The sequence below is a fragment of the Salvelinus namaycush genome, unplaced genomic scaffold (assembly GCF_016432855.1).
Source record: "Salvelinus namaycush isolate Seneca unplaced genomic scaffold, SaNama_1.0 Scaffold142, whole genome shotgun sequence".
NCBI classification, from domain to species: Eukaryota; Metazoa; Chordata; class Actinopteri; order Salmoniformes; family Salmonidae; genus Salvelinus; species Salvelinus namaycush.
In genome coordinates, this window is record NW_024058142.1 from 190,001 (window position 1) to 206,365 (window position 16,365).

General features: G+C 46.3%; 1 protein-coding gene across 1 annotated transcript in view; it reads left to right on the top strand.

The window, feature by feature from the left end:
• The window catches only part of LOC120036668 (RNA-binding protein Musashi homolog 2-like), a 306,714-nt gene that overhangs the window by 159,911 nt on the left and 130,438 nt on the right, over positions 1 to 16,365 (top strand). Inside the window, exon 4 of the mRNA XM_038983054.1 lies at positions 8,607 to 8,689. Coding sequence (XP_038838982.1) covers positions 8,607 to 8,689 — 83 coding nt within the window. The remainder of the gene's footprint in view (positions 1 to 8,606; positions 8,690 to 16,365) is intronic.

Sequence of the window (16,365 nt, forward strand, 5' to 3'; positions counted from 1 at the left end):
AGGGATGCAGCTTAAGCTCCACCCTCTTCAACCTATATATCAACGAATTAGCGAGGGCATTAGAACAGTCTGCAGCATCCGGCCTCACCCTACTAGAATCTGAAGTCAAATGTCTACTGTTTGCTGATGATCTGGTGGTTCTGTCACCAACCAAGGAGAGCCTACAGCAGCACCTAGATCTTCTGCACAGATTCTGCCAGACGTGGGTCCTGACAGTAAATAAAAAATAATGGTGTTCCAAAAAAGGTCCAGTCGCCAGGACCACAAATACAAATTCCATCTAGACACCATTGCCCTAGAGCACACAAAGAACTATACATACCTCGGCCTAAACATCAGCGCCACAGGTAACTTCCACAAAGCTGTGAACGAGCTGAGAGACAAGGCAAGGAGGGCCTTCTATGCCATCAAAAGGAACATACAATTCGACATACCAATTATCAATTTGTGACCTGTTGCCACAAGAAAAGGGCAACCAGTAAAGAACAAACACCATTGTAAATACAACCCATATTTATGTTTATTTATTTTCCCTTTAACTAGAGAGAGAGAGAAACTATGGAGAGAGAGAGAGAAACTATATATAGAGAGATATAAACTAGAGATGGAGAGAGAGAGAAACTAGAGATGGAGAGAGAGAAAAACTAGAGAGAGATAAACTAGAGATAAACTAGAGAGAGAGAGAAACTAGAGAGGAACTAGAGAGAGAGAGAGATAAACTAGAGAGGAACTAGAGAGAGAGAAACTAGCGAGAGAGATAAACTAGAGAGGAACTAGAGAGAGAGAAACTAGAGAGAGAGAGAAACTAGAGAGGAACTAGAGAGAGAGAAACTAGAGACAGAGAAACTAGCGAGAGAGAGAGATAAACTAGAGAGAAACTAGAGAGAGAGAGAAACTAGAGAGGAACTAGAGAGAGAGAAACTAGAGAGAGAGAGAGAAACTAGAGAGAAACTAGAGAGAGATAAACTAGAGAAACTAGAGAGAGAGAAACTAGAGCGAGAGAAACTAGAGAGAGAGAGAGAAACTAGAGAGAAACTAGCGAGAGAGAGAGAGAGAGAGAAACTAGAGAAACTAGAGAGAGAGAAACTAGAGAGAGAGAAACTAGAGCGAGAGAAACTAGAGAGAGAGAGAGAAACTAGCGAGAGAGAGAGAGAAACTAGAGAGAAACTAGAGAGAGAGAGAAACTAGAGGCAGAGAGAGAAACTAGAGAGAAACTAGAGACAGAGCGATAAACTAGAGAGAAACTAGAGCGAGAGAAACTAGAGAGAAACTAGAGACAGAGCGATAAACTAGAGAGAAACTAGAGACAGAGAGAGAAACTAGCGAGAGAGAGAGAGAAACTAGAGAAACTAGAGAGAGAGAAACTAGAGAGAAACTAGAGGGAGAGAGAGAAACTAGAGAAACTAGAGAGAGAGAAACTAGAGCGAGAGAAACTAGCGAGAGAGAGAGATAAACTAGAGAAACTAGAGAGAGAGAAACTAGAGCGAGAGAAACTAGAGAGAGAGAGAGAAACTAGAGAGAAACTAGCGAGAGAGAGAGAGAGATAAACTAGAGAAACTAGAGAGAGAGAAACTAGAGTGAGAGAAACTAGAGAGAGAGAGAGAAACTAGCGAGAGAGAGAGAGAAACTAGAGAGAGAGAAACTAGAGAGAGAGAAACTAGAGGGAGAGAGAGAAACTAGAGCGAGAGAGAGAGAGAAACTAGAGAGAAACTAGAGACAGAGAGAGAAACTAGAGAGAGAGAGAAACTAGAGAGAAACTAGAGAGAGAGAGAAACTAGCGAGAGAGAGAAACTAGAGAGAAACTAGAGAGAAACTAGAGAGAAACTAGAGAGAGAGAGAAACTAGCGAGAGAGAGAAACTAGACAGAGGGAGAGAAACTAGAGAGAGAAACTAGAGAGAAACTAGAGACAGAGAGAGAAACTAGAGAGAGAGAGAAACTAGAGAGAAACTAGAGAGAGAGAGATAAACTAGAGAGAGAGAGAGAGAAACTAGCGAGAGAGAGAAACTAGACAGAGGGAGAGAAACTAGAGAAACTAGAGAGAGAGAAACTAGAGCGAGAGGAACTAGAGAGAGAGAGAGAGAGAGAGAGAGAAACTAGAGAGAGAGAGAAACTAGAGACAGAGAGAAACTAGAGAGAGAGAAACTAGAGACAGAGAGAGAAACTAGAGACAGAGAGAGAAACTAGAGACAGAGAGAGAAACTAGAGAGAGAGAGAGAAACTAGAGAGAAACTAGCGAGAGAGAGAGAGAGATAAACTAGAGAAACTAGAGAGAGAGAAACTAGAGCGAGAGAAACTAGAGAGAGAGAGAGAAACTAGCGAGAGAGAGAGAGAAACTAGAGAGAGAGAAACTAGAGAGAGAGAAACTAGAGGGAGAGAGAGAAACTAGAGCGAGAGAGAGAGAGAAACTAGAGAGAAACTAGAGACAGAGAGAGAAACTAGAGAGAGAGAGAAACTAGAGAGAAACTAGAGAGAGAGAGAAACTAGCGAGAGAGAGAAACTAGAGAGAAACTAGAGAGAAACTAGAGAGAAACTAGAGAGAGAGAGAAACTAGCGAGAGAGAGAAACTAGACAGAGGGAGAGAAACTAGAGAGAGAAACTAGAGAGAAACTAGAGACAGAGAGAGAAACTAGAGAGAGAGAGAAACTAGAGAGAAACTAGAGAGAGAGAGATAAACTAGAGAGAGAGAGAGAGAAACTAGCGAGAGAGAGAAACTAGACAGAGGGAGAGAAACTAGAGAAACTAGAGAGAGAGAAACTAGAGCGAGAGGAACTAGAGAGAGAGAGAGAGAGAGAGAGAGAAACTAGAGAGAGAGAGAAACTAGAGACAGAGAGAAACTAGAGAGAGAGAAACTAGAGACAGAGAGAGAAACTAGAGACAGAGAGAGAAACTAGAGACAGAGAGATAAACTAGAGACAGAGAGATAAACTAGAGAGAAACTAGAGACAGAGCGATAAACTAGAGAGAAACTAGAGCGAGAGAAACTAGAGAGAAACTAGAGACAGAGCGATAAACTAGAGAGAAACTAGAGACAGAGAGAGAAACTAGCGAGAGAGAGAGATAAACTAGAGAAACTAGAGAGAGAGAAACTAGAGAGAAACTAGAGGGAGAGAGAGAAACTAGAGAAACTAGAGAGAGAGAAACTAGAGAGAGAGAAACTAGAGAGAGAGAAACTAGAGCGAGAGAAACTAGAGAGAGAGAGAGAAACTAGAGAGAAACTAGCGAGAGAGAGAGATAAACTAGAGAAACTAGAGAGAGAGAAACTAGAGCGAGAGAAACTAGAGAGAGAGAGAGAAACTAGAGAGAAACTAGCGAGAGAGAGAGAGATAAACTAGAGAAACTAGAGAGAGAGAAACTAGAGCGAGAGAAACTAGAGAGAGAGAGAGAAACTAGCGAGAGAGAGAGAGAAACTAGAGAGAAACTAGAGAGAGAGAGAAACTAGAGGCAGAGAGAGAAACTAGAGAGAAACTAGAGACAGAGCGATAAACTAGAGAGAAACTAGAGAGAAACTAGAGACAGAGCGATAAACTAGAGAGAAACTAGAGACAGAGAGAGAAACTAGCGAGAGAGAGAGATAAACTAGAGAAACTAGAGGGAGAGAGAGAAACTAGAGAAACTAGAGAGAGAGAAACTAGAGCGAGAGAAACTAGAGAGAGAGAGAGAAACTAGAGAGAAACTAGCGAGAGAGAGAGAGAGATAAACTAGAGAGACTAGAGAGAGAGAAACTAGAGCGAGAGAAACTAGAGAGAGAGAGAGAAACTAGCGAGAGAGAGAGAGAAACTAGAGAGAGAGAAACTAGAGAGAGAGAAACTAGAGGGAGAGAGAGAAACTAGAGCGAGAGAGAGAGAGAAACTAGAGAGAAACTAGAGACAGAGAGAGAAACTAGAGAGAGAGAGAAACTAGAGAGAAACTAGAGAGAGAAACTAGCGAGAGAGAGAAACTAGAGAGAGAGAGAAACTAGAGAGAAACTAGAGAGAGAGAAACTAGCGAGAGAGAGAAACTAGACAGAGAGAGAGAAACTAGAGAGAAACTAGAGACAGAGAGAGAAACTAGAGACAGAGAGAGAAACTAGAGAGAGAGAGAAACTAGAGAGAAACTAGAGAGAGAGAGATAAACTAGAGAGAGAGAGAGAGAAACTAGCGAGAGAGAGAAACTAGACAGAGGGAGAGAAACTAGAGAAACTAGAGAGAGAGAAACTAGAGCGAGAGGAACTAGAGAGAGAGAGAGAGAGAGAGAGATACTAGAGACAGAGAGAGAAACTAGAGACAGAGAGAGAAACTAGAGACAGAGAGATAAACTAGAGACAGAGAGATAAACTAGAGAGAAACTAGAGACAGAGAGATAAACTAGAGAGAAACTAGAGACAGAAACTAGAGAGAAACTAGAGACAGAAACTAGAGAGAAACTAGAAATAAACTAGAGAGAAACTAGAGACATAAACTAGAGAGAAAGATAAACGAGAGAGAAACTAGAGAGAGAGAGAACCTAGAGATAGATAAACTAGAGAGAAACTAGAGACAGAAACTAGAGAGAGAGATAAACTACAAATAAACTAGAGAGAGAGAGAAACTAGACACAGAAACTAGAGACAGAAACTAGAGAGAGAGATAAACTAGAAATAAACTAGACAGAAACTAGAGAGAGAGAGAAACTAGAGACAGAAACTAAGAGACAGAAACTAGAGAGAGATAAACTAGAAATAAACTAGATAGAAACTAGAGAGAGAGAGAAACTAGAGAGAAACTAGAGACAGAGAGCGAAACTAGAGAGAGAGAGATAAACTAGAGAGAAACGAGAGAGAGAGAGAGAGAAACTAGAGAGAAACTAGAGAGAGAAACTAGAGAGAGAGAGAGAAACTAGAGAGAGAGATAAACTAGAGATAAACTAGAGAGAGAGAAACTAGAGAGCAACTAGAGAGAGAGAAACTAGAGACAGAAACTAGAGAGAGAGATAAACTACAAATAAACTAGAGAGAAACTAGAGAGAGAGATAAACTACAAATAAACTAGAGAGAAACTAGAGAGAGGTAGAAACTAGATAGAAACTAGAGAGAGAGATAAACTAGAAATAAACTAGAGAGAGATAGAAACTAGAAAGAGGGAGAGAAACTAGAAAGAGGGAGAGAAACTAGACAGAGAGAGAGAAAGTAGACAGAGAGAGAGAAACTAGAGCGAGAGAAACTAGAGCGAGAGAGAGAAACTAGAGAGAAGCTAGCGAGAGAGAGAGAGAGAGATAAACTAGAGAAACTAGAGAGAGAGAAACTAGCGAGAGAGAGAGAGAAACTAGCGAGAGAGAGATATAAACTAGAGAAACTAGAGAGAGAGAAACTAGAGCGAGAGAAACTAGCGAGAAACTAGAGGGAGAGAGAGAAACTAGAGCGAGAGAAACTATCGAGAAACTAGAGGGAGAGAGAGAAACTAGGGAGAAACTAGAGAGAGAGAAACTAGAGACAGAGAGAGAAACTAGAGACAGAGAGAGATACTAGAGAGAGAGAGAAACTAGAGAGAGAGAGAGAAACTAGCGAGAGAGAGAAACTAGACAGAGGGAGAGAAACTAGAGAAACTAGAGAGAGAGAAACTAGAGCGAGAAAAACTAGAGAGAGGGAGAGAAACTAGAGAAACTAGAGAGAGAGAAACTAGAGCGAGAAAAACTAGAGAGGAACTAGAGAGAGAGAGAGAAACTAGAGAGAGAGAGAAACTAGAGAGAGAGAGAGAAACTAGAGAGAAACTAGAGACAGAGAGAGAAACTAGAGACAGAGAGAGAAACTAGAGACAGAGAGAGAAACTAGAGACAGAGAGAGAAACTAGAGAGAGAGAGAAACTAGCGAGAGAGAGAAACTAGACAGAGGGAGAGAAACTAGAGAAACTAGAGAGAGAGAAACTAGAGCGAGAGAAACTAGAGGAACTAGAGAGAGAGAGAGAGAGAAACTAGAGAGAGAGAGAGAGAAACTAGAGACAGAGAGAAACTAGAGAGAGAGAAACTAGAGAGAGAAACTAGAGACAGAGAGATAAACTAGAGAGAAACTAGAGAGAGAGAGAAACTAGAGACATAAACTAGAGAGAAACTAGAGAGAGAGAGAGAAACTAGAAATAAACTAGAGAGAAACTAGAGACATAAACTAGAGAGAGAGATAAACGAGAGAGAAACTAGAGAGAGAGATAAACTAGAGATAGATAAACTACAGAGAAACTAGAGACAGAAACTAGAGAGAGAGATAAACTACAAATAAACTAGAGACAGAAACTAGAGACAGAAACTAGAGAGAGAGATAAACTAGACAGAGGGAGATAAACTAGACAGAGGGAGATAAACTAGACAGAGGGAGAGAAACTAAGGAGGAGAGAAACTAGACGCGGAGAGAACTAGACAGCGGAGAGAAACTAAAGACAGCGGGAGAGAAACTAGACAGCGGGAGAGAAACTAGACAGCGGGAGAGAGAGAAACTAGACAGCGGGAGAGAGAGAAACTAGACAGCGGGAGAGAAACTAGACAGCGGGAGAGAAACTAGACAGCGGGAGAGAAACTAGACAGAGGGAGAGAAACTAGACAGCGGGAGAGAAACTAGACAGCGGGAGAGAAACTAGCCACGGGAGGAAACTAACAGCGGGAGAGAACTAGACAGCGGGAGAGAAACTAGACAGCGGGAGAGAAACTAGACAGCGGGAGAGAAACTAGACAGCGGGAGAGAAACTAGACAGAGGGAGAGAAACTAGACAGAGGGAGAGAAACTAGACAGAGGGAGAGAAACTAGACAGAGGGAGAGAAACTAGACAGCGGGAGAGAAACTAGACAGAGGGAGAGAAACTAGACAGAGGGAGAGAAACTAGACAGAGGGAGAGAAACTAGACAGAGGGAGAGAAACTAGACAGAGGGAGAGAAACTAGACAGAGGGAGAGAAAATGAATGGGAAGAGGAAGAAAGACTAATAAAAGCACAATATTTAAAACATTTGTTTTGAGAGAGTTCTGACTCTTATTGCTGTGTGATCTGTGTTTCATTGATTTAATACTGTATGTTCCTGAGAGAGAGATTGATAGAGAGGGGCTTGAGAGTTGAGTTCTCTGTCTGACGTGTGCTGTGCATCACTCCAGGAAGTCCCCCTGGATCAGAACAGGAAGTCATGGAGAGAGGGCAGGTCATTGACTAATGAGCTTCACTTCCTACCTCACACCAGAGAGAGTGTAGGCGGCTTTGATCACTGAAACCTGCTTGATGATGTCTAATGTCTGTATAGGTCCAACCTCATATGGGGGGTTGGGGGAGTGGATTATGTGTACATGTAACATGCGGGCAGAGTTTGTGTGTGTGTGTGTGTTTGCGTGTGTACATGTTTGTGAATTGAATGCCCTGCACTGTACTGTGTAATAACTCATTGTTAGTGTACTGTGGTGTGTGCAGAGGCGGGACAGGGGGGTTGTCAGAATGGTTGCTCTCTCCGTGACCCTCTTATCGGCAGTCCCGCCTCTTTATCTGTCCATATCTGCTGGCTTGTGGAGAAGGGGGGCCCTGCCCGGCCACATGCTGGCTCTCTGTCAAACCCTGTTCACCCCCTGACTCCCACAGGCTTATCTCCCACTCTCTTAAAAACCAAAGCCTTGTTTCAGCTTGTCACAGCAGGGCGCACAACTTCAGCTCTATTCCGCTCCGCCACTCCGCTCTGTGTGTTTGTTTTAGAGAGAGTGCTGATTAGTCAACAGGGCATGGAATGGAAGGCTTTCCTGCTGGGGGGGGGGGGGGGGCATTTTGGGGTGTCTATCCTTAGTATATGCCTTCATAATGTCATCCCCTTATGTGGCATGTAGATAATCCAGTCAATTTTTGGCCCATGGGCCACTAGATTACCCTCTAAAATGAAGATCGCTTTATTTATCATTACACACAAGGTCCAACTTAGGCAATGGCATCTAACATTTGATACTAGCAACCCTGATGCCAGCTAAATTCCCATCAGATTTTTCACGTTGGACCCGGGATTCGAACTGGCAACCCTCCGGTTGATGGACTGCCTCTAACCGCTAGGCTACCTGCCTGCCAGTATTAGTTATGAATTAGATAATCAGGTCAAGCTTTGGCCCATGAGTCACTAGATTACCCTCTATTAGTTATCAATCAATGCTTGTTGCTGATTTGCAAGGTTTGTATAATGTTCTATGTATCAATAATATGATATGGCCTGACATTACCATAAAACTAGAATGTGTTTTACAGTGAAATATCAATGAAGGAGCATAGAATATCTGTAATGAAATTCACGCGCTAGGCCAGGGTCCATGAATTTCATTTAATGAGCTTTGTGGCAATTCCCTCCTCTTCTGTCTGTGAAGCAGGAATATAGTTATTCTAATAATGAGGACTGTATCATTTTTATTGCACATAGCTGTACAGCCGTTCCAGGTCTATAACTGCATCTTTATTAGGTTTATTTAGCTACATTTAGGGGACTAATTGTCATATGTTGCCTGTCTTTCAAATAGAAGTTGTTCTATAAATCTTGACTATAACCAATGCTTTATTTTTCTCTCCCTTTTCCCTCCTTTTTCACTCACTCTCTTTCTCTCTCCATCCCCCTCTTCCTGTCATTCTCTCTACCTCTCTGTCCTGTCTGCAGGTTTCGGCTTTGTAACTTTTGAGGTTGAGGACATTGTGGAGAAAGTATGCGAGATCCACTTTCATGAAATCAATAATAAAATGGTGAGTGGCTCTGGCTTTTCAAAACGGCGAACGGTGCTGGCTGGATTAATATTTGATTTTCTCTTTAGCAGAGCGGTAACGACGGCTGGCATCTCACACACACACACACAGGTTTTTAGGGCTATGGAGTCAGTGGTGTGCACTGTGCACTGATGACCACACACCATGAAATTGTGTGTGTGAGTCGTTCCTAGCAAGGGCAAAACAACCTGTCCCTACCTCACGCAAAACCACCCTGCAAATCAGGCTGGAACAGCTATCCATGTCTGAAAGCTGGTGGTATTATTGAAAAAACAACAACATTAAACCTATCAGTCCAGGCTGTTTCAATGCCACACCTGATGCCAGACCTGGTGTTGGTGTTTATTGTTAATCTTCAGTAGTGGCAGTGTGTTTCCAGTAGACTGGTCTCGGGTCAGGGTTAATGGCCAGTTGACCAGGTGGTGGTGGGGGGATGCTATGAGCAGGCTGGCTGAGGCCCAGGATGGCAAGGCCATGGTGGACAGAGAGGAGGAGGGTGGTGGTGAAGCCTGGGTGTATTGTTAGCCTGCGCTAGTTGCCTTGTGACTCATGCAGCCTGCTGTGGCTCAGACAGTGCAGTGTAGCAGCGTAGGGGGAAAATATCAGACCCGGCATGGCTCCATATCCTGACCTGCCGTGTACTGACAACTCTCCCTCTTTAGTCAACACTACCACTACTACACTACTCTCCCTCTTTAGTCAACACTACCACTACTACACTACTCTCCCTCTTTAGTCAACACTACCACTACTACACTACTCTCCCTCTTTAGTCAACACTACCACTACTACACTACTCTCCCTCTTTAGTCAACACTACCACTGATACACTACTCTCCCTCTTTAGTCAACACTACCACTACTACACTACTCTCCCTCTTTAGTCAACACTACCACTGATACACTACTCTCCCTCTTTAGTCAACACTACCACTACTACACTACTCTCCCTCCTTAGGCAACACTACCACTGATACACTACTCTCCCTCTTTAGTCAACACTACCACTGATACACTACTCTCCCTCCTTAGTCAACACTACCACTGATACACTACTCTCCCTCCTTAGTCAACACTACCACTACTACACTACTCTCCCTCCTTAGTCAACAATACCACTACTACACTACTCTCCCTCCTTAGTCAACACTACCACTACTACACTACTCTCCCTCCTTAGTCAACACTACCACTACTACACTACTCTCCCTCTTTAGTCAACACTACCACTGATACACTACTCTCCCTCTTTAGTCAACACTACCACTGATACACTACTCTCCCTCTTTAGTCAACACTACCACTACTACACTACTCTCCCTCCTTAGTCAACACTACCACTACCACTACTACACTACTCTCCCTCCTTAGTCAACACTACCACTACTACACTACTCTCCCTCCTTAGTCAACACTACCACTGATACACTACTCTCCCTCTTTAGTCAAGACTACCACTACTACACTACTCTCCCTCTTTAGTCAACACTACCACTACTACACTACTCTCCCTCCTTGGTCAACACTACCACTACTATACTACACTCCGTCCACCAGCTTGCACTGGGCCTAATAGTTATGAATGCGACAACTGAGATTAAAGACTGTTTATAATACTCCCCAACACACGCATACATACACGGTGGTGAAGTCGAAACTGCCACCTCTATGTCAACACTCATTCTCTTCTCGTCCATTAAACCTTCAACCCCCAGAGAGATGAGATGATGAGATCATTCTGGTGATTCAATCAGCAGGGCCAGGCAGGCTTCCACCCAGTGGCTCACCCTACACCCACCACTATACCACTGTAGCCAGTTGTCCACTAGTCTCTCCCTCCACCACTGTAGCCATTAGTCCACTAGTCTCTTCCTCCACCACTGGAGCCAGTTGTCCACTAGTCTCTCCCTCCACCACTGTAGCCATTAGTCCACTAGTCTCTTCCTCACACCACTGTACCAGTTATCACACTAGTCTCTCCCTCCACCACTGTAGCCATTAGTCCACTAGTCTCTTCCTCCACCACTGGAGCCAGTTGTCCACTAGTCTCTCCCTCCACCACTGTAGCCATTAGTCCACTAGTCTCTTCCTCCACCACTGTAGCCAGTTGTCCACTAGTCTCTCCCTCCACCACTGTAGCCATTAGTCCACTAGTCTCTTCCTCCATCACTGTAGCCATTAGTCCACTAGTCTCTTCCCCCACCACTGTAGCCAGTTGTCCACTAGTCTCTTCCTCCACCACTGTAGCCAGTAGTCCACTAGTCTCTTCCTCCACCACTGTAGCCATTAGTCCACTAGTCTCTTCCTCCACCACTGTAGCCAGTAGTCCATTAGTCTCTTCCCCCACCACCCACCACTGTAGCTAGTAGTCCACTAGTCTCTTCCTCCACCACCCACCAATGTAGCCAGTAGTCCACTAGTCTCTTCCCCCACCACCCACCACTGTAGCCATTAATCCACTAGTCTCTTGCTCCACCACTGTAGCCAGTAGTCCACTAGTCTCTTCCCCCACCACCCACCACTGTAGCCAGTAGTCCACTAGTCTCTTCCTCCACCACCCACCACTGTAGCCATTAGTCCACTAGTCTCTTCCTCCACCACTGTAGCCAGTAGTCCACTAGTCTCTCCCCCCACCACCCACCACTGTGGCCATTAGTCCACTAGTCTCCCCCCCCACCACCCACCACTGTAGCCAGTAGTTCACTAGTCTCTTCCTCCACCACCCACCACTGTAGCCATTAATCCACTAGTCTCTTCCTCCACCACTGTAGCCAGTAGTCCTCTAGTCTCTTCACCCACCACTGTAGCCATTAATCCACTAGTCTCTTCCTCCACCACTGTAGCCAGTAGTCCACTAGTCTATTCCTCCACCACCCACCACTGTAGCCATTAATCCACTAGTCTCTTCCTCCACCACTGTAGCCATTAGTCCACTAGTCTCTTCCTTCACCACCCACCACTGTAGCCATTAATCCACTAGTCTCTTCCTCCACCACTGTAGCCAGTAGTCCTCTAGTCTCTCCCTCCACCACCCACCAATGTAGCCATTAGTCCACTAGTCTCTTCCCCCACCACCCACCAATGTAGCCAGTAGTCCACCAGTCTCTTCTCCCACCACCAACCAATGTAGCCATTAATCCACTAGTCTCGTCCCCCACCACTGTAGCCAGTAGTCCACTAGTCTCTTCCTCTACCACCCACCACTGTAGACATTAATCCACTAGTCTCTTCCTCCACCACTGTAGCCATTAATCCACTAGTCTCTTCCTCCACCACTGTAGCCAGTAGTCCTCTAGTCTCTCCCTCCACCACCTACCAATGTAGCCATTAATCCACTAGTCTCTTCCCCCAACACCCACAATGTAGCCAGTAGTCCACTAGTCTCTTCCCCCACCACCCCCATGTAGCCAGTATTCCACTAGTCTCTTCCCCACCACTGTCCCAGTAGTCCACTAGTCTCTTCCCCACCACCCACCATGTAGCCATTAGTCCACTAGTCTCTTCCTCTACCACCCACCACTGTAGCCAGTAGTCCACTAGTCTCTTCATTCACCACTGTAGCCATTAGTCCACTAGTCTCTTCCTCCACCACCCACCAATGTAGCCATTAGTCCACAAGTCTCTTCCTCTACCACCCACCACTGTAGCCATTAGTCCACTAGTCTCTTCTCCACACCCACCAATGTAGCCATCAATTCACTAGTCTCTTCACCCACCGCTGTAGCCATTAGTCCACTTGTCTCTTCCTCCACCACTGTAGCCATTAATCAACTAGTCTCTTCCCCCACCACACACCAATGTAGCCAGTATCCACTAGTCTCTTCCTCCACCACCCACCAATGTAGCCATTAATCCACTAGTCTCTTCCCCCACCACCCACCAATGTAGCTAGTTGTCCACTAGTCTCTTCCTCCACCACTGTAGCCAGTAGTCCACTAGTCTTTCCTCACCACCCACCATGTAGCCATTAATCCACTAGTCTCTTCCCCACCACTGTAGCCATTAGTCCACTAGTCTCTCCTTCACCACCACCACTGTAGCCATTATCCACTATTCTCTTCCTCCACCACCACCACTGTAGCCAGTAGTCCACTAGTCTCTTCCTCCACCACCCACCAATGTAGCCATTAATCCAGTAGTCTCTTCCTCCACCACTGTAGCCAGTAGTCCACTAGTCTATTCCTCCACCACCCACCACTGTAGCCATTAATCCACTAGTCTCTTCCTCCACCACTGTAGCCATTAGTCCACTAGTCTCTTCCTTCACCACCCACCACTGTAGCCATTAATCCACTAGTCTCTTCCTCCACCACTGTAGCCATAGTCCCTAGTCTCTTCCCCCACCACCCACCAATGTAGCCTTAGTCCACTAGTCTCTCCCCCACCACCCACCATGTAGCCGTAGTCCACAGTCTCTTCCCCACCACCACCACCAATGTAGCCATTATCCACTATCTCTTCCTCACACACCACCACCAATGTACCATTAGTCCACTAGTCTCTCCCACCACCACATGTAGCCAGTAGTCCACTAGTCTCTTCCCTCACCACCACACTGTAGCCATTAGTCCACTAGTCTCTTCACACCACTGTAGCCATTAGTCCACTAGCTCTTCCCTCCACCACCCACAATGTAGCCATTAGTCCACTAGTCTCTTCCTCACACCCACCACCATGTAGCACATTAGTCACAGTCTCTTCTCACCACTGTAGCCATTAGTCCACTAGTCTCTTCCCCCACCACTGTAGCCAGTAGTCCACTAGTCTCTCCCCCCACCAATGTAGCCATTAGTCCACTAGTCTCTTCCTCTACCACCCACCACTGTAGCCATTAGTCCACTAGTCTCTTCATTCACCACTGTAGCCATTAGTCCACTAGTCTCTTCCCCCACCACTGTAGCCATTAGTCCACTTGTCTCTTCCTCCACCACCTACCAATGTAGCCATTAATCCACTAGTCTCTTCCCCCACCACCCACCAATGTAGCCAGTAGTCCACTAGTCTCTTCCTCCACCACCCACCAATGTAGCCAGTAGTCCACTAGTCTCTTCCTCCACCAATGTAGCCAGTAGTCCACTAGTCTCTTCCTCCACCACCCACCACTGTAGCCAGTAGTCCACTAGTCTCTTCCTCCACCACCCACCAATGTAGCCATCAATTCACTAGTCTCTTCACCCACCACTGTAGCCATTAGTCCACTAGTCTCTTCCCCCACCACACACCAATGTAGCCAGTAGTCCACTAGTCTCTTCCTCCACCACCTACCAATGTAGCCAGTAATCCACTAGTCTCTTCCCCCACCACCCACCAATGTAGCTAGTAGTCCACTAGTCTCTTCCTCCACCACTGTAGCCAGTAGTCCACTAGTCTATTCCTCCACCACCCACCACTGTAGCCATTAATCCACTAGTCTCTTCCTCCACCACTGTAGCCATTAGTCCACTAGTCTCTTCCTTCACCACCTACCACTGTAGCCATTAATCCACTAGTCTCTTCCTCCACCACCCACCAATGTAGCCAGTAGTCCACTAGTCTCTTCCTCCACCACCCACCAATGTAGCCATTAATCCAGTAGTCTCTTCCTCCACCACTGTAGCCAGTAGTCCACTAGTCTCTCCCCCCACCACTGTAGCCATTAGTCCACTAGTCTCTTCCTCCACCACCCACCACTGTAGCCATTAATCCACTCGTCTCTTTCTCCACCACTGTAGCCAGTAGTCCTCTAGTCTCTTCCCCCACCACCCACCACTGTAGCCATTAATCCACTAGTCTCTTCCTCCACCACTGTAGCCAGTAGTCCACTAGTCTATTCCTCCACCACCCACCACTGTAGCCATTAATCCACTAGTCTCTTCCTCCACCACTGTAGCCAGTAGTCCTCTAGTCTCTTCCCCCACCACCCACCACTGTAGCCATTAATACACTAGTCTCTTCCTCCACCACTGTAGCCAGTTGTCCTCTAGTCTCTCCCTCCACCACCCACCAATGTAGCCATTAGTCCACTAGTCTCTTCCCCCACCACCCACCAATGTAGCCAGTAGTCCACCAGTCTCTTCCCCCACCACCAACCAATGTAGCCATTAATCCACTAGTCTCTTCCCCCCACCACCCACCATGTAGCTAGTAGTCCATAGTCTCTCCTCCACCACTGTAGCCAGTAGTCCACTAGTCTCTTCCCCCCCCCACTGTACCTATACACTAGTCTCTTCCACCACTGTAGCCAGTGTCCCTAGTCTCTTCCCTCCACCACCCACCAATGTAGCCATTAGTCCACTAGTCTCTTCCCCACACCCACCAATGTACCATAGTCCACCAGTCTCTTCCCCCACCACCAACCAATGTAGCCATTAGTCCACTAGTCTCTTCCAACACCACCCACCAATGTAGCCAGTAGTCCACCAGTCTCTTCCCCCACCACCAACCAATGTAGCCATTAATCCACTAGTCTCTTCCAACACCACCCACCAATGTAACCATTAGTCCACTAGTCTCGTCCCCCACCACTGTAGCCAGTAGTCCACTAGTCTCTTCATTCACCACTGTAGCCATTGTCCATAGCTCTTCCTCCACCCCACCATGTAGCCAGTAGTCCACTAGTCTCTTCCTCCACCACCCACCACTGTAGCCATTAGTCCACTAGTCTCTTCCTCCACCACCCACCAATGTAGCCAGTAGTCCACTAGTCTCTTCCCCCACCACCCACCAATGTAGCCAGTAGTCCACTAGTCTCTTCCTCCACCACCCACCAATGTACCAGTAGTCCACTAGTCTCTTCCTCACACCGTAGCCTGTATCCACTAGTCTCTTCCTCCACCACCCACCAATGTAGCTAGTATCCTAGTCTCTTCACTCACCACTGTAGCCAGTAGTCCACTAGTCTCTTCCTCCACCACCCACCAATGTAGCCAGTAGTCCAGTAGTCTCTTCCTCCACCAATGTAGCCAGTAGTCCACTAGTCTCTTCCTCCACCACCCACCAATGTAGCCAGTAGTCCACTAGTCTCTTCACTCACCACTGTAGCCAGTAGTCCACTAGTCTCTTCCTCCACCACCCACCAATGTAGCCAGTAGTCCACTAGTCTCTTCCCCCACCACCCACCACTGTAGCCAGTAGTCCTCTACTCTCTTCCTCCACCACCCACCACTGTAGCAATTAGTCCACTCGTCTCTTCCTCCACCACTGTAGCCATTAGTCCACTAGTCTCTTCCTCCACCACCCACCACTGTAGCCATTAGTCCACTAGTCTCTTCCCCCACCACCCAGCAATGTAGCCAGTAGTTTACTAGTCTCTTCCTCCACCACTGTAGACATTAGTCCACTAGTCTCTTCCCCCACCACTGTAGCCAGTAGTCCACTAGTCTCTTCCTCCACCACCAATATAGCCATTAATCCACTAGTCTAACGAATCGAAAGGAGGAGAAGGGGAGAAGAGCAAAAAAAAAAGAAGGGGGAGAAGCGGGTAGAGGGCGAGAGGGAAAGGGGGGTGAAGGGGGGAAGGAAAGAAGAGGGGAGGGGGGAGAAAGGAAAGAAAAGAGGAGGGGGGGAACGAGGGAAAGAGGAAGGGGGAAAAAAAAAAAAAAAAGGAAGGGAAAGGAGGGGAGGAGGAGAAGGAGAGAAGGAGAAGGAGAAAGAGGGGTTTGGAAGGAGGGAGGGGG